Genomic DNA, 17466 nt, shown 5'->3' on the forward strand with positions numbered 1-17466 from the left:
TATAGCACAGCAGTGAAAGCAAAGCGACAGTGGTTAACTTCACAGCTTGAGTCCCCTGTTCAAAATAATGCATTTACCAAATAAAGGCTGAAATTCATTCAGGTCTAATTCTGCAAAAATAGATGGCAGAAATATATCTGGCATTAGACGCAAGGACATAAAAATAGAGACGATTCCAAAAGGAAAGCGGTAATTTTAGGCTGCAGTACTGCACGCACTGAGGAAGTCACCATGGAGGAAAGAGGAAAAATTATAATTGCAAAGAGATCTGCGGGCACACAGACAGGTTTGTGCCGAGTGGCTGCCAGAGGAAGAAAACGGACCCACAGACCCTTCTGTTTTCTGCCCATAGGTGCCCTGTGGAGGAGGCAACACACATCTCCCACCCCACAGCGTCTGGGATCGTCCACCTTGGAGAGCTGGGCAACAGCCCCCCACACACACACACCTCAACCTCCAGTCCCTGGCACTGAGATTAGTTTTCACCCCAGTATTGTGGGATGGCATTTGCAGCCACAGTTTTCACACTACACCTATAAAATAGCACAGAGCGTAACAGGCTTCCTTGTAGCAGAGCCAAGGATGTTGCCTACTAAAAGCAGTACCTCAAAGCAGTACCTCAAAGCAGTACCTCAAAGCAGTACCTCAGCACCCCGACTTGCAGCCACATCTTTGTGAATGCCTTCCCAGGTTACATTTCAGCCCACACCACTCCTAAATGCGTTTTACACATGCAACAAAACAGAGACCTGGAATTAATTGTTTGCCTCTCTTCTTCCAGAGGTGGAAACGTTGGGCGTTTCTCCCCATTTACAGGGAGAAATCCAACCACATGAGCAAAGAAGTTAAATAAAAAGGTCCTGAACACCTAAATATGTTACCAAGGAAATCTCTGCCACACAGTTTCCCATTTTCTAAGAAGAGTTCAGGTAATTCCGGAGTAACTCATTCACTGAGGATCGAGTAGTGCTGCATTAAACCCCCCAGCAACACTCCAGGTCTTGTGGTACTAAAATCAGGTGTTACATACGGAGCTGCTGCAAAACTAAAAGGGACCTGAACAATTCTTCCAAGGTTCCTTATATTTGCAGACATCAATATGGTCACTGAACACTACAATCCAAACACGGCTCAAGCAGAATCGTTATTTCAGCCTCACCCTTATTTCAGCCTAACCCTATGGTTAGGATTCTTCCTGGTCGAATTGCTATGAGGAGTATGTGGAACACGAGCCACATACACACATGGCAACCCACAGACTTCAGTACAGGTGCACTGCCCAAACGCACTGACTTCAGTCACATGCTGGAGCTCTGCCTCCAGAGCCTGAACTGAAGCCATCTGTCAGTTTTCTCCCTATCAGACCCAGTTCTCAGCAGTCCATCAGGTGCTCTCAGCTCCACACACAGAATCTCCCCAGGCTTTTGCCAGCCACAGTCAGGGGTGACCAGGGCGGGATGTTGGAAGCACCCAGTGAGCACAGCACGTCTCAGCAGTAACATTTCCTATGCTCCTATGCACATTAAGGTGTCTGTTTTGTCCTGGCATTAAATCTTGGAGCACTTAGATTGGGCATCCCACATCAATGTACAAGTCAGTCCACAGAGAACATTGTGCACCCATCAGCAGCACGAGCCATACCTCAGAAATACCTCAGAAATACCTCAGAAAAACGTTGCTTTGCAAACCTATGGAAACTTTCCCATCCTCTTACAGAACACCCTTAGATAAAGCAGCCTGCAGGGCCAGCAGCACGTACCTGCTCCACACCCTTAGTGAAAGGCACATCTCCTGCTCCACCTTCCTCGTCTCCGCCGCGCTCACACTCCCAGGGCAGTTTGTTCTTCCCTTTCCCAGCACTGAGGGCTCTCCGTGCCGTCACACCGGGTGAGCCGTTGCTCTGTGCCGTATCCCCACGGTGTGACCCGCAGCTCTGCGCACTCTGCGTCCTGCTGCCGCCCAGCAGCCACTCGGTGTCGGCCCCGCGTGGCGCCCCGCAGCCCTGTGCGCACGAAGGCATCGGCAGCGCGTACTGCACGGCGCCGTGCTCCCCCAGCCGGGGCAGGCTCTTCCTGGCCAGCCTGGCCTGCACCGCGTGCATCACCCCGTCACCGTCTTCCTCCAGTTCCATCGCGTCCACCGCCTCGAACAGGAGCCCGCTCTTCCCGGGTCCCATGACGGACGCCAACAATGCGAACGCTTCCAGCGCGGCGTGCCGCACTCTGCGCTTCCCGTCCAGCAGCGCCGGGGCGAGGCCGAACGCCATGCGGCCCAGGTCCAGCTCCCGGCCGGGGTACGTGAGCATGGCGGCGATACAGGCCGCCACCACCTCCTCGCGCACTCGGGCGTTGCGGTGCCGCACGTTCTCGTTCCGCAGCAGCAGCCCCAGCACGCGGCGCGGCCCGGCCGCCTCCATCAGCCGCCGCAGCAGCCGGTGGCAGCGCCGCCTCAACGCGGCCCGCGGGTCGCCCAGCCCTTTGGCCGCGGCCGCCACCAGCGGGCCCAGGAAGGCTCGCAGCCGGGCGCCCAGCCGCAGCGCCAGCAGCCGAGCGGCCTCCACGGCGCCCAGCACCACGGCCAGGTTGGCGTCGTCCAGCAGCGCGCACAGCAGCCCCAGCAGCGCCAGCAGCGCCGGGCCGGGAGCCGAGGCCACCGCGGCCGGACTGAGCGCGCCCAGCAGCCGCTGCAGCTCCTCCACCGCCCGCGTGCGCTCCCTGGGGTCGCCCTGGCCCAGCAGCCGCCCGTGCAGCTCGGCGGGAACCAGCCCCGGCCGCTCCGCGGAGCCGCCGCCGCCCTGTGGCTCGTGGTGCCCGGCCGGCTGCCAGGCCACGCTCAGCGCCGGCTCCACGGGCACCGCAGCTCCGCGCCGCCGTCCCGACGGGCGACCGGGACCGTCCCCCGCCGCGCCGAGCTCCGGGCCCGGCGGCCGCTCCATGGAGATGGCGGGAGGAGGCGGGGCCGGGCCCAGAGCCACGGCCATGGGCGGCGGGAACCGAACGGAACCGAACGGAACCGAACGGAACCGAACCGAACCGAACCGCCCGGCAACGCCGCCACACAACAACGCCGTCACCAGGGCCCGGCACGGCCCGCACCGCGCATGCGCGGAACAGACCACGTCACCGAGCGGCGGGGGGGGAGCGGTGCGGGATGTCAACGCCGGGGGAAAGAGAGAGAAGAGGAGCGGGAGGAAGCACCGGGAGATCGTGAGCACACGGACGGGGCCGCGGGATCGTGTGGCGCGTGCGGACACACGGTGCGGACACACGGCGCTCACATTGCGCCTTGCCCTGCTCCATACCCCGCTCTATGTCCCGCACCCCCCGGCCCCGCTCTGTGGTACGGCCCGGCCCGACCCGCCGCACTGCGCGTGCGCGACGCTGCGTGAGGCGGCGGCGCCCGGAAGTGACGCGTGAGGCCGCCGGGCACCGCTGTGCCACAGGAGAGACGGCACGGGAACACGGCGGGACTGCAGGTGGGCGACGGGACCGGACGGGACGGGACGGGACGGGATGGGCTGTGCTGTGCTGTGCTGTGCTGTGCTGTGCTGTGCTGTGCTGTGCTGTGCTGTGGGACGGGCGGTGCCGTGCTGGGGGGGGCTGCCCGCGTCGGGCCCGGCCGGGGCCTCCCGCAGCCCGGCCTGAGCGCTGGGAGCCGCCTGCGCACGGCCTGAGGGTGCGATGCTTGGCAGCTGGTGCCAACGGTACAGCCCGGTGTGTGTCCCGGCCCTGCCCGGTGTGTGTCCCGGTACAGCCCGGTGTGTGTCTCGGCCCTGCCCGGTGTCCCGGTTCTGCTGTGCGGTACCGCACTGTGCTCATCCGGGCCGGGCTGCAGCTCCCAGCACGCTCCCATCCTGCTGCCCGGTGCCCGCAGAGCTCTGCTCCAGCCTTACCGATAACTCTGTGTTGATTGTGTCCAGCACAGACCCACAATAAGAGCTGGGCTCCCTCCCATCGCTGAGCAGGGCACAGCTCCTGTCCTGCCGTGCAGCCTTCGTTTTATCAGCGCTGCTGTTACATTCTGTATTTAGAAGCTGCTGGTTTATTTTATTCTTTCACATGCAGCAGTTCATAAGTGGGCTCGTACAAATCAGGTGCCGGTTAAGGAGCTATGGAGATGATGAACTTCTTAATAATGAGTGAAGGAAATGCACTTTGAAGGCTTGCGTAGTCAGCTAGTGAATAAAGAAGTTAGATCAGCTTTTCAATTCAGAAATTGGCTGGCAGTGATGTTCCCTGCAGAACAATGTGATGTTCCCTGGCTGTCCTGCATGTCAATGTATTGACGCCCTCCACCCTCTCACTGCTGTAACAATTCAGTGCATGAGAACTGAGGAGCTCCTGCAGCTCTCAGTGGTGGGCAGCACCACCCGAATGTTAATGGAGCTGAAATTAGAGCAGGTATCGTGGTTATGCGGGGCTGTCAGGTGTCACAATGGAAAGGAAAACTCCCAGCAATGAGTGCTTGGGGGCTGTGTGAGCTGTGGGCGGCAGCTTCCTTCTCTGCCCTGTGCCTGCAGCCTGGGGAGAGGTGGAGGCAGCAGCAGAGCCCAGGGCGCTTTGTGCTCCCCCGCAGTTGTGTGGGCTGTGCTGCAGAGCACCTCTCCTTGTTGCACTGCTTAGAATCCTCGAATCATTGAGTCTGGAAAAGACCACCAAAATGCGAGTCCAGCCCCATCCCAACACAGCACTGACCGTGTCCCTCAGTGCCACATCTCCATGGCACCTTTCACCTTTGGGAACAAGTGTCCCCCCTGCTCCCTGCACAGTCTGTGCCAGCGCATCGCTGTTCTGTCAGAGAAGAAATGTTTCCTAATATCCAACCTGAACCTTTCCTGGTGCAACATGAAGCCATCACCTCTCATCCTTTTACTGTTACCTGCAGCAGAGGCCAATCCCCACCTCACCTCCACCTCCTTTCAGAGTGTTGCAGAGAGCAATGAGGTGTCCCCGGAGCCTGCTCTTCACAGCCACTTTTCACAGGACCTGTGCTAAAGACACTTCACACTTTGTTGTCCTCCTTTGCTGGTGCTGGGCGCCCTGACTTGACCTCATAGAGCAGCAGTGTTCTTGCTGGGGAGTTCTTGTTGCAAAGTCCCCCTCGGGGTGAGCTGAGGGTCTCCCTTCTGCTGTGCTCCCCTGCGCATTCAGAGCTCAGCAGCCCTGCTCACACACACCCTTTCCTGCAGTGCAGTGTCCCACAGCCTGTGCCTTTCTTTCTGTGCTCTGTGACAAGGGAGGGGCTGTTCTGATCTGTGTGGAGCAGGGGTTGTGGGGCTGTGTGCCTCCTGAGCACTGGAGTGTTATGCAGCACTGCTTGGGGTGAGATGCAGCAGGGATGGCTCGAGGCAAGGAGCACAAACTAGCTTAGGAAGTTTTAACTTTGTCTCAAATGAGTCAGTTCTTTATTTCACAGAACCATAGGGGTTGGAAGTGACCTCTGGAGCTCTGCCAGTCCAGTCCCCCTACAGCAGTTACACACAGATTGTGTAAGTGGGTTTGGATACCTCCAGATAGCGAGACTCCTGCACTACTCAGGGTAGCTGTGCCAGGGCTCTGCCACCTTCACAGCACAGAGTTCTTCCTCATGTCCATATGGAACTCCCTGGGCTCCAGTCTGTGCCCGGTGCCCCTTGTCCTGGCACTGGGCACTATGGAACAGAGCCCAGCCCCATTCCCCAGTTCCACGCTGCAGATATCCATCAGCACTGCTCAGATCCCCCTCAGCCTTCTCTCCTCCAGGTGCACAGCCCCAGGGCTCTCTATTTTATTCTGATCTCTGTGCTGTTCTCTTGAATATGTGATGTAGAACCCCTTCATGCATTTAGAAGTTTGCATTTTATTCCAGAAGGAAAAAACGTTTGTATATTTTTCAATAAATGGTTCATATGGCATACACTGTTAATAAGTACTTGTCCTAAGTTTAACGTGTATCTAAAAGCATAGAGCATGAGAGTCTGAGAGGTAAATTGCAATGTAATGCACTAATTTAGATAAAAACATAAATGGAAAAGTAATTTCTAAATGTTACATGTGGCACGTCTGTGTAATATGAGTAATAAAACAGCTGAGAATGAAACCCTGAGTAATGCCTCAAAAATTCTGTTTGTCACAGATGGACCAGTCGTCTCCAAGCTACATGCTTGCCAACCTAACCCACTTGCATTCTGAACAGCTTCTGCAAGGCCTGAACCTCCTTCGCCAGCATCACGAGCTGTGTGACATTATCCTTCGAGTTGGCGATGTCAAGATCCATGCCCACAAAGTGGTGCTCGCCAGCATCAGTCCGTACTTCAAAGCCATGTTCACCGGGAACCTTTCTGAGAAGGAAAATTCAGAGGTAGAGTTTCAGTGCGTTGACGAAGCGGCCCTGCAGGCCATTGTGGAGTATGCCTACACAGGAACCGTGTTCATCTCACAGGACACCGTGGAGTCGCTTCTTCCAGCTGCAAACCTTCTCCAAATCAAGCTGGTGGTGAAGGAGTGCTGCGCCTTCCTGGAGAGCCAGCTTGACCCTGGCAACTGCATTGGGATATCTCGATTTGCAGAGACCTATGGCTGCCACGACCTGTACCTGGCTGCTAACAAGTACATCTGTCAGAACTTCGAAGATGTTTGTCAGACTGAAGAATTCTTTGAGCTTACGCATTCTGAATTGGACGAAATAGTTTCCAATGACTGCTTGAATGTCGTGACAGAAGAAACAGTTTTTTATGCACTGGAGTCCTGGATCAAATATGATGTTCAGGAGCGACAGAAGTACTTAGCACAGCTGCTGCACTGCGTCCGACTGCCGCTGCTGAGTGTGAAGTTCCTCACAAGGCTGTATGAAGCAAACCATCTCATCCGTGATGACCATACCTGTAAACACCTTCTAAACGAAGCTCTAAAATATCACTTCATGCCTGAACACAGACTTTCCCACCAGACCATGCTGATGACGCGCCCTCGCTGTGCTCCTAAAGTTCTGTGTGCTGTAGGAGGAAAAGCTGGGCTGTTTGCGTGTTTAGAAAGGTAATAGCAGACAGAGCTGCTGCAGCAGTTGGGTGGCACGGTGCTCATGTGTGTTCTTTGTCACCCCATGTCAAGACAAGCACTGAGGAGCTGTGCTTTGCAGAGGTGTGGTTACTGCTTTCCTCGGGAGTTTTCTTGTAGTGAGGACGAGCAGTGAGTTCAATGTGCTTCTTGGTTTCTACGTGTAGTCCTCACAGTTATGAGGCTTTCTTTGTACCAGTACAAATAGTTACAAAATCTCTTTCACTCTGCATTAGGTTAATAAAGGTAGCTATTTTCAGTCTGTACACTACTAATAACTCAGGAGCCCTTGGAACTGAGGCTAACTCAGAGGAAAAGCTGAGGTTCCCAGCAGTGTTAAGTTCTTGATCACTGTGCAGTCATACCTTTGGTCTGCTACTGAGCCGGTCTTTTTTTACCCAGTTCCCAAATTAAGCATCCCCTTCAGATTAGAGGTTTGTTGCTTCGCTGAAGCTGGTCACACCAGCAAAAGGAACATAACAGAAACAGCTTTCTTATGGTTCCATACTGGTGTACCTGGGCTTCCTTTCAGCACCATACTGACATTTCCAGAAGTGGCAGCTCAACTGTGAGTGTTCCTGTGTGTATGTGTATTGTACATGTGCTGCTGTGATGCTGATTTACCTTTATCAGTGCAGTCAGTGTTCCCTGTGTTAAGGCAGGCTGCCTGCGCTGGCCCTGGAGCTGGGCGCTGGGATATTTTACTGAGTTACTCTTTTTTTGCAGCAGTTCAGTGCTTGTACATATAGGCGCACACTTAAGAGTAGTTAAAGGTGTTGTGAAAGTTACTTACAGTTTGCTTTCCTGATCAGTGGGTGTCAACAATGAACTGGGAATTGGGATGTTGGGACAGGGTTGTGTTTTTAAAGAAAAAAACACAAGTGGTGGGAGTGTTGAATGCCAAATCTGTTTGGTGAAGGGAATGAGAGTCCTCTGGTGCACCTCAGCTCTGTTTCTTCCACAGGTTCTTAAACCCTTTTAACAATGTCACATACTGGAGTGCTTCAGGATACTTTGTTGTTAACCAAAAATGCTGTTTGAACTGTGTGTTCCTGCATACCAGAACTCCTCTCACTTGTTAATTTATGATTCATATTAGTCTCTCATAAACTGATACTTCCATTCATACTTCAAGATTTTTTCTTGGCAAAAAAAGTCTTATATCAGTTAAAAATCTTCCCTAATAATTTAGGTACCTGATTTTCCTACAGCTAAAATGTGAAGTAGGAAACCCTTCTGCCACGGTACTGTTTTTGCTTTTCGTTTCTCCGTGCAAAAAGGCTGATTTATTTATTTTTTTAATTATGGGGTTTTTTGCTCCCGTTAGCTCCTGCTTCATAATAACAGAGTTTCTTGGATTCAGTTTAGTGCTGCTTTTTCCTGCTTGGGCCACTGCAATGAAGAGCTGGTGTGCTGTCAGTCATATATATTAGCATCATAGAATGGCCTGGGCTGCAAAGGCCCACAGTGCTCATCCAGCTCCAGCCCCCTGCTGTGTGCAGGGTCACCAACCAGCAGCCCAGGCTGCCCAGAGCCACATCCAGCCTGGCCTTGAAACCTTCCCTCTCCTTAGGCAGCAGTGTACAACCACAAACTACAAACCATACTTTCTAAATGCATGTATATGTCCATGTTTGTACCTCTCACCCTTTTTGTCTCTCTCATCTCCATGGTCATTCTGAGTGGCTGTTTGGTTTCTGGTTGCTTGGTTGTTTTCATTTTACTCTCCTAACCCTTTGGTTTGTATCTTGCAGCTCACCCTGCCTCCTAGAGCTGCACAGCACCCTGCTGTTTGTCCTCATGCTGTCCGTGATGCTTTGTGCCTTCTCAGTCTGTTTTGTACTTTCAAAATCCATTCTTTCAGGTCTCAGATTTGGTGCTCTGACTTCCCACCATGTCTCTGCACAGCTGTGTGCTTTTGCTCTTTGGTTTAGATTATGATCAGGCCCTTGGAAGGAACAGCTGAAGTGGGATGAGAACTATGATGCATGCACTTAAGACTGCGTTCCTTGTTGCTCATTTGCACACAGCAGAGCTTCGTAAGTTAGGTTTGCTCATGTAATCTTTCTTTTTCTCTGTTTCAGTGTTGAAATGTATTTTCCCCAGAACGATTCCTGGATAGGCCTGGCACCTCTTAGCATTCCCCGCTATGAATTTGGAATATGTGTCCTAGACCAGAAAATCTATGTTGTAGGAGGGATTGCAACCCATGTGTGTCAAGGCATCAGCTACAGGAAGCACGAGAACTCGGTGGAGTGCTGGGACCCTGACACGAACACCTGGACGTCTCTGGAGAGGATGTTTGAGAGCCGCAGCACGCTGGGAGTGGTGGTGCTGGCAGGAGAGCTCTATGCCCTCGGGGGCTACGATGGGCAGTCGTACTTACGGACTGTAGAGAAATACATTCCTAAAGTTAAGGAGTGGCAGCTAGTGGCCCCTATGAACAAAACGAGAAGTTGTTTTGCTGCAGCTGTTTTAGATGGAATGATATATGCCATTGGTGGTTATGGTCCTGCCCATATGAACAGGTATGTGATTCTCGTGTCGTAGCTTGATGCCATAAGTTGGAAATCAGCAGAATGCACTTTTAAGCTTGTATTCGGCAGCCAGTTAAAATATTCTGAGATAAATCGGTGTTAATCCGCAGTGGGCCTCATTAATCCTTCTGCAGCATCAGTCAGCAATTCAGCTGGGAACTCTGTGTTTGAACTTCTCCCAGCTAGAACACAAAGATGTGTGTGTTCTCAAAAATCCCTGAGAAGGGAAGACAATGATGTCAAATGCATACGTGTGTTCTGCTGAGCCAGGGAGTGCAGGGTGCCTGACCCTGAGGATCCACAGCCTGGATGTCCCAGAGAAATGCTGTGGGCTGGTTTGCTGTGCCCCATGGCAGCTCCTTTGTCAGTGGGGCCCAGAAGTAGGTACAGCCCCCAGGAGAGCCCTGCTGAGCCACAGCACTGCACCAGTGCCCCAGGTAACCCTCTGTACCTCAGGGCTGCACGGCGCCAGGACGTGAGGTTAATTCTGACATTTAAAATACTCCTTAGAAATGAATGGGGTTTTTCTCATGCTCAATATACCTTATATTCACAGACATTTTTTTTTTGTACCAGCATGTTCTTTAATTGTTCTGTTCCACGTTGTTTCGCGTGGGTAGTCTGGGGTATTTAGTTATGCAAAGCAGTAACTTGTACTCTTCATTAGAACTGGGAACAAATCAGCCATATGTTCCTCTGGGAAGCAAATTAATAAACAACAAGCCTGAGGAGCTGAGTGCAGAGAGAACATGAAATCTTGCTTCTAAGAGGGGAAGCACCGATTATTTGACAGAATGGTATGATGACGTGGCACTACACGTTAATTGGATTCCTCACACTTTGTATGCATTTATAAAAAGTGGTTTGTGAAGCAGAAGATTGGTTCCTAAACAGGGAAGTGTAACTGAATAGTTTTCACTTGGAAAAGGCAAAGAGTACTCTAAGTTAAAGAGATATGTAGCATCAGTAGGTTACACTACTTAGTATGGTTCTAACCTTGTTGCACAGACTGCTTAAAAAGGAGGGTAAGCAAGACCTTGCTGAGGACAGTCTATTCATGACAGATGGGTGCTCGGGGTGAATGTCTGCCTTTGAAAGGGAAACTCAGCTTTGCATTTCACAACATGCAGAACTGAGCGGTGGAGTAGAAGGAAACATCTTCATCGTGTCGGTGTCTTTGAAGGGGAAAGCTCTAACATCAATTCTGTGGTGTCTTTGTGCAGCATCTGCTCTGTTCCTCGGTCAGAAAGGAATTGCCAGCACTTCCTGCTAGTTATCAAGTGGATGGATACCTCATCAGTTGCCTTTTACAATTTTAGTTAGTCTTTATTGAATAGCTTTGTTTGTATTGATTATCTGGGGATGCAGCTGACATGTTGTGCCATGCGGTCACAAGGCTCATACAGGTTCTAGTGTTAAAAGCAAGCTGACTGCTGTGTAATTAAGCCGCTTTTCTCCTACTCTTTAGTGCTTCTGATTTTCTCTCTTCTGCCTCCCTTGTGCACTGTGGATGGGGCTGGCCACATACGAGGAGCGTTGTGGTGACGGTCTGTACAGATCCAGTGGTTAATAAAATGATGCTGATAATTTCTATTTTATCCCAAAGGTCTCTTCTGTCCTTTGTGCTCTGATAGCAGCCCCTTTACTGCTTTCCTGAGGGATATGCTCTCCATGTGGTTGGGTTTTTTTTGCCTCTGTTATTTTCAGGGATGCCTGAAGGAATTTCTGATGTGTTACCCAAATAGAAACACTTCACATCTACATTTGGTTCAGTTTTTCACACGTTTCATTTTCTTATAAAAAAGCAGCAGTCAACTTTGAAGGAGCTTTGTGTTCTGATCTCGGCTTTGAACGATCATACTTTGTTTCGAGATGTAACCTGAAGATGCATGGTGGGGAAGTGAGAGCATCAGAGAGATGGCTGAGCTGCTATTGCCGTCTCGGAGCCTTGGAAGTGCTTTCTGGCAGTGCTTTCTGGAGGAGCTCCAGCTGCATGAGCTGTGTGTTGTGGAAGGGACCCTTGAGGTGATAGCTCTGCGTTCAGCTTTGTGTGCTGCCCTTGGGTAGTAGAAAGGAACCAAGCTACAGCATTTTCCACCAGCTCGAGTGCTTTTCATTGTGTTACGGTACTCCTGACAGGCACAACTAGATGAGTTTCTCATAGATGTGGATGGCGCTAAAATCCAAGCCTCACAAATTGTTTGTTTGTTTTTGCAGCATGGAACGCTACGATCCAAGTAAAAACTCTTGGGAGACGGTAGCTTCGATGGCTGATAAACGAATAAACTTTGGTGTTGGTGTCATGCTGGGCTTCATTTTCGTGGTAGGTGGGCACAATGGTGTGTCCCACTTATCAAGCATTGAGAGGTACGACCCCCACCAGAACCAGTGGACTGTGTGCCGACCCATGAAGGAGCCCAGAACAGGTAGGGGGACACCTGCAACTCGCAGCACTTCAGTGGGCTGCTCTTTCAGAAGTAAGGCGTTTGGCCTGGTAGAAGCTGAGCTAAGTTTGGCTCACAGGGATTTGGTTGCAGGGCATCGATCTTCATCTCTGAACTGGGTCACAGATTGCTTAATCAATTCTGTACAAGAATAAGTGTTTGAAGTCCAATCTGTTTTTGTTAATAGTGAGTGGTACCAGATAGAACTTGAAATAGTACTTCTTTTTTCTGTTAATTTTGAATTAATATCAGCAATTCTGTGGTCATTCTTCCATTTTATGTTGAGGCTTCATAACACATCATCTGTGCTGCCTGCCTGTGGAGTGTTGCTTTGCCTTCGGAAGGGGTGTGAGTGGAGCTGAAAAGGAGAGTTAGCATCCGTAGAGAGAATGACTCTCCTTTTGCATCCATTTTCCTTAAAGCTGGGCCAAAGTGGGAGAGGTTGGGTGAGCTTTGTCTGCTCTGCCTTATGAGGAGCTGCCAGTGGGGTCTCAAGTGGGAGCAGAAATACTCCTTAGTTCTGTGCTGAGTGATTGACTAACCTTTTCTCTTTTCAACAGGAGTGGGTGCAGCTGTAATTGATAACTACCTTTATGTAGTTGGCGGTCATTCAGGGTCATCCTACCTGAACACTGTACAGAAGTATGACCCCATCTCAGATACCTGGCTGGACTCTGCTGGTATGATGTACTGCCGCTGCAATTTTGGTTTGACTGCACTTTGATGACGAGCAGGACTTCATGGACCTGTTGCGAAGATGGAACTTGATCTGGTTGAAGATAAACCTGCCACTGGAGACCATGTGCTGCATTTTCTGGAGCTGGAAAGTTGCAGGAATGTGGTGGAGTTGTGGTTGAAGTGAGGAAGGAATTGTTTCCTCTTGGCTGCTGGCCTTATTACTTCAGTGCCACGGGCAGCAGGAGTGGGAAGCTCACCAGCAGCTGGGCTTGGGTAGCATCTGTTACAGGCAGGGAACTTTAACGAGTACTGTACATGCCTAGGACGTGGTTAGGACACTCACTGTCTGTCTGACCCTTTCACTTTCTAGAGCTTTTCTCTCCCTCCTGCCTACTAAGAAACATGAAGTTTACTGTGCTTGGGGTGAGAGCCGTATGTGTGTGCTGTGTGCTTGGGTTCTGCTGATGACTGCCTGGTTGTGTCTTCATATTAAGAAAATGCCAGTGCTTCATAATTTTTTTATGAACAGTAACTAAAGGGCTGCCTTGTTTCTGTATCTCAAGGTCTGTAAATAATAAATGCCATAGTCTGCTGCCTGTATGCTCTCCTTTGTGACCTGCCTGCTGGTAGGAGGGCTGGGACAAGTAGGAACTGCTTGAAGAAATTTGCAAGGCACGTTTATTGCCTCGTAACAAAAAGCTGTGATCTGATGAAGTCCCGTTCTGTCCCGTGTATTTCTCTGTCATGGACAGATGGGTACCAGAGGTGGGGGACTCAGCCTTGCTGCTCTGCTGTGTGGTTTCAGTTGTGATGCAGAGAGAAATGACAGCAGTAACACACTGGAAAATGTCACAGCAGCACTTGTAGCATGACATAAAATAAATACTCAGAACACAATCAGTCCCACACTTCCCCAAAGCACACGTGTGTCTGTATTCCCTACTAATTCCCTTTCTAAAGGAATGTATGGTCCCTTTCTCCTAGTGCAGGGATGTGAGCGGTGCTGGCTGTGTGCCTGCTGCTGTGTCTGTCCGTGCTGTCAGTGTGCTGTGCAGGGAGCACGGTGCCTGTGCTTGTGCTGCTGGGTTTCCTTCTGACTCACTTGAGACATTTGTGCCTATGGAAACTGTCCGGAGTAACACAATGTAGTGAATGAGCTCTGTGTGTTACCTTTGCTTTTTTTTTTTCCAGCAGATCTGTTTCTTGTTCTCACAAATACATAATACGTACATGTGGAGCAGTAAGATCGGGTTCTTGCCCTGAACAGCCCCGGGTTGTGGTGCTGGTGAGCGCAGTGCTGGGCTCAGTGCTGCTGTAGCACCAGGTGACAACTGTGTGATGGCCCCAAGCCTGGTGGCAGTGCAGGCAGGTAAAGGGAAGCTGATGCTGTGGTTAGTAACAGTTATTTCCAAATAGATGGGTGAGTGCATAGCATTTCCAGCTAATTCAGCACCGTTGGGTTTGTCTCCGGCTTTGAACTGGGGATTGTGGTTATCCTGAATTTCTGTTTCGATTGTGTTGCCAGACCTTAGGTACTTAGGAGCTGTTCTGCCTCGGGTTAATTTCTGTTCTAACGTGTTCAGTTCCCATTTGTGTCCCCTGGTTTTCCAGGCCCACGTAGTATTGGTTTTGAAGGTGCAATAATATTTAAAACAGTTGCTTTAAAAGCCATTTCTTTATAGGTGTGCATAGCAGGCGTTCTCCGAGTACACTTAATTTATTGTTTATTTTCTCCTTGCAGAGCTAATTGCAGCTGGGCAAGCACTGGTGGTCTTGGTTCTTCCATAAGCTCAGATCTGAGCAGCCGAGGGAGCACAGGAGCTTTCACCTCACAGCACAGCTCACCCAGCTCAATGCTTGCACAAATCTTGCACGGGCTCTTCAGGTTTGGCAGAATTAAGCAGGACTTTACAAGCAAATAATTCACAGAGTTTTCAGGGCAGTTTATGTGACCCACTGAGGGTTTGTGGTTACGCAGCAGTAATGGTGTAACTGGACAGGAGTAGCTGCTCTGAGTGGGAGTGCAGAGGACGGGCAGCTGGGGCACTGGGGAGAAGTGATGGTGCTTCAGTCCTCACAGATCACCGTCGTGTCCTGGTGGGTGCACAAGGGGGAGTGCTTTGTGTGCTCTTGTCCTTCACAGCATCACAGAAGCCCTTGGGTGTGATATTTTCTGATATCTGTCAAGACATGAAGTTGTGGAACCATCTAATGTTAAGGAGGAAAGTGTTCTTACTTAAAGTCAGCTGTGTGCCTCTAAGCATAGGGGTGTTCCGTGCAGGTCAGTGTGTGCTGTACTGCAGAACCATCCCAGGAATGAAGATGCTTGAAACACGCTCAGGAAGTGTCAGGAAATGCAGTTTGTGGCAGTAGAAGGTGCTGTGAGGGACAGGAATCGCTTTGATGTCATCAGAACAAAAAGTGATACTGTTGGTTATTCAGTGCAGACTTCTTTCACTAATGGAAGGCAGAACAGATGAAGTCTTAAGATGTTGTATTATGTTTACCTGAGCGGTAGCAATACTAAGTTATGTGATAGAGACTGACCCTGAATCGTGTCATGTAGTATTGCTTGACTTGAAGGTAGCAGCATAAACAATGCTCCTTGTTTGCAGCCTCAGGAATGGGGAGAACACATGATGGAACGTGCTGCTGTTGTTGGATGAACTGTTGGGCTGGTTGGGTAGACACGGGCACAGCAAGGCCTCAGCTTTAGGCATCAGCTTTAGGCCTCAGCTCGTGTCCCGCTGCCCTTACTCTGCTCAGACACTCGCTGTCCTGTGCCTCAAAGTGGATATGGGACAGTCGGGCACAGCAGCTTGTTCACAGCTGCAGCTCAGGTGCAGTGCTCCCGCCGTCAGGTCTGTCTTGCAGCTGGAAATCTAAGGACCTTCAACCAAGATGTCACACAGCTACAAATTATCATCCAGTTCTATTTGTAATCACTCCAAACGATCCGTAAAGCACTTCAAAATGGGCCCTAGTTTGTGTGTACATAGCTCCCACAGTTCTGTTTTCACTCAGATATCCATCCATAAGCTTCATACCTGCCTCTCCTACCAGGAATGCCCTTCTTTCAGGAGGTTTCCTTGGGGCTGCGGGGGCCACGTGTGCCCCACGAGCATCGCTCTGTTCCCCATCACTGGGTGACAGCACATTACCATGGTGAAGCTGCCATCAGTAAGTCCCCATCCATCATCTAAAACAACACGAAATGTCCCAGCTTGCCTTAAATTCCTGATATTTAACTGAAAAGCAAAGAACTGGGTGATAATTGCTGTTGTTCTGCCTTATGCGCTGTGCTGTATTTCAAACCCAAGAATGATGATTTTTAGCAGGATTGAATAACTGTACAGAGAACACGGGAGCGCAGTGGTGAGGAGCGAGCAGTGCTGTCGTAGCTCTGTGTCCGTAGGTGTTCTCACGTGCTCTCGTCTTTAGCAGCAGTTTCCTGGTCCTGTTCTTGTTTACAACGTGCTCTTTGAGTCCAGCAGGAAATGAACTGTGACTTGCATCCTCCTTCCTTGCCCGTGTTCTCGACGCGTTGGCCCTTGTGGTAATGCTCTGTAATGATTGTTGTAGCTCTTTCATTGAGTGTGAAGCAATTTAGTAAATAAACCTGGAGAAAAGCTTGCTTTCACACTTCTGTTGGGTGCTGAACATAAACCAGTGGCTGCCTTTCTTTCCTCGTGTGATAGTGATGTCTGTGGGATGTCACCCAAATGCAACAGCAACGTGATTTTCATCTGTCCCTCCCCATTTTCCACAGCACCACCTGCTGAATGTGCTCAACACAGACCTGCTGCTCCTGCTTGCTGTGTGCTCTGGGAAGCTCCTGCCAGCTTCAGAAACACCAGTGTCCAGAAACATCTGTTGGGGTCAGTGGGTTTAGCAGCTCAGTGATGTCTGTTGGCAGCTGGATGGATCGTTGTCTGTGCTGTGGGTGGTAACCTCCCCTTGTGTGATGGTCTGTGTGAGGTGTCAGCAGGTGCTGCGCTCTCTGTTTGACACAGAGAAATAAGACTTGGCACTGAGGTCAGGTAGGTTTTTGCTGGCTTCATCTCAGTGCTGACACATGCTTCTACCAAATGGAGACTGTGAGGGTGGGCAGTGATAGGACAAGGGGGAATGGTTTGAAACTGAGACAGGGGAGGTTTAGGTTGGATCTGAGGAGGAAGTTTTTCCCCCAGAGGGTGGTGACGCACTGGAACAGGTTGCCCAAGGAGGCTGTGGATGCCCCATCCCTGCAGGCATTCAAGGCCAGGCTGGATGTGGCTCTGGGCAGCCTGGGCTGCTGGTTGGTGACCCTGCACACAGCAGGGGGTTGGAGCTGGATGAGCACTGTGGGCCTTTGCAACCCAGGCCATGCTGTGATTCTATGAGTTAGTGGCTGATGGGGACACTGAGGCCCAGCAAGTGCTCCCTGTCCACCACTTCCTCACACCCAGCTTTTACCACGTTGCTCCCCCAGCTGCTCAGTGCTTCCCTGCAACACAAGCATGAAGACAGTGTCCTGTGCTGAGCAAGAGGTCTCAGATGTGAGCCTGGTATTGTGATTGCTGTCCCACGGGAGTCTCTCCTTCCTTTGGAGCTCTAGCATTTGGTTAAACACCTATTATTTTTAAAGCTGAATTATTGACTGGAACTCTTTGTGGCTGACAGGTATCTACTTTCACGGAACCACAGAGCAGCCTGGGTTGCAAAGGCCCACAGTGCTCATCCAGCCCCAACCCCCTGCTGTGTGCGGGGTCACCAACCAGCAGCCCAGGCTGC

At 50.9% G+C, this 17466-nt stretch overlaps 2 protein-coding genes across 6 annotated transcripts in view; one reads left to right on the forward strand and one right to left on the reverse strand.

Annotated features, from left to right (window-relative positions):
- The window catches only part of TOGARAM1 (TOG array regulator of axonemal microtubules 1), a 30489-nt gene extending 27407 nt beyond the window's left edge, over window positions 1-3082 (reverse strand). For all 4 annotated transcript variants that reach the window (XM_015865905.2, XM_015865903.2, XM_015865901.2 and 1 more), the window contains exon 1: window positions 1760-3082. In XM_015865905.2, coding sequence (XP_015721391.1) covers window positions 1760-2980 — 1221 coding nt within the window. In that variant the 5' untranslated portion in view covers window positions 2981-3082. The remainder of the gene's footprint in view (window positions 1-1759) is intronic.
- Window positions 3083-3230: 148 nt separating this feature from the next.
- On the forward strand, window positions 3231-16333 carry KLHL28 (kelch like family member 28). Of its 2 annotated transcripts, XR_004307343.1 has the most exons (6): window positions 3231-3475; window positions 6115-7013; window positions 9119-9562; window positions 11789-11997; window positions 12576-14062; window positions 14435-16333. XR_004307343.1 is itself a non-coding variant. In XM_015865912.2 (5 exons), the coding sequence occupies exons 2-5, from the start codon at window positions 6115-6117 to the stop codon at window positions 12737-12739; spliced, it is 1716 nt and encodes a 571-aa protein (XP_015721398.1). In that variant the 5' UTR covers window positions 3231-3475; the 3' UTR covers window positions 12740-16333. The 2 variants fall into 2 exon arrangements, 1 of the variants encoding a protein (XP_015721398.1); XM_015865912.2 differs by having other exon boundaries at window positions 12576-16333.
- Window positions 16334-17466: the final 1133 nt, after the last annotated feature.

The sequence above is a fragment of the Coturnix japonica genome, chromosome 5 (assembly GCF_001577835.2).
Source record: "Coturnix japonica isolate 7356 chromosome 5, Coturnix japonica 2.1, whole genome shotgun sequence".
Taxonomy (NCBI): Eukaryota; Metazoa; Chordata; class Aves; order Galliformes; family Phasianidae; genus Coturnix; species Coturnix japonica.

Coding starts and splice junctions, on each gene's coding strand:
- KLHL28 (XM_015865912.2), top strand. CDS start 6,115: ATGGACCAGTCGTCTCCAAGCTACATGCTTGCCAACCTAACCCACTTG. Junction 9,563..11,788: donor GGTCCTGCCCATATGAACAG/GTATGTGATTCT, acceptor TTGTTTTTGCAG/CATGGAACGCTACGATCCAA. Junction 11,998..12,575: donor CATGAAGGAGCCCAGAACAG/GTAGGGGGACAC, acceptor TCTTTTCAACAG/GAGTGGGTGCAGCTGTAATT.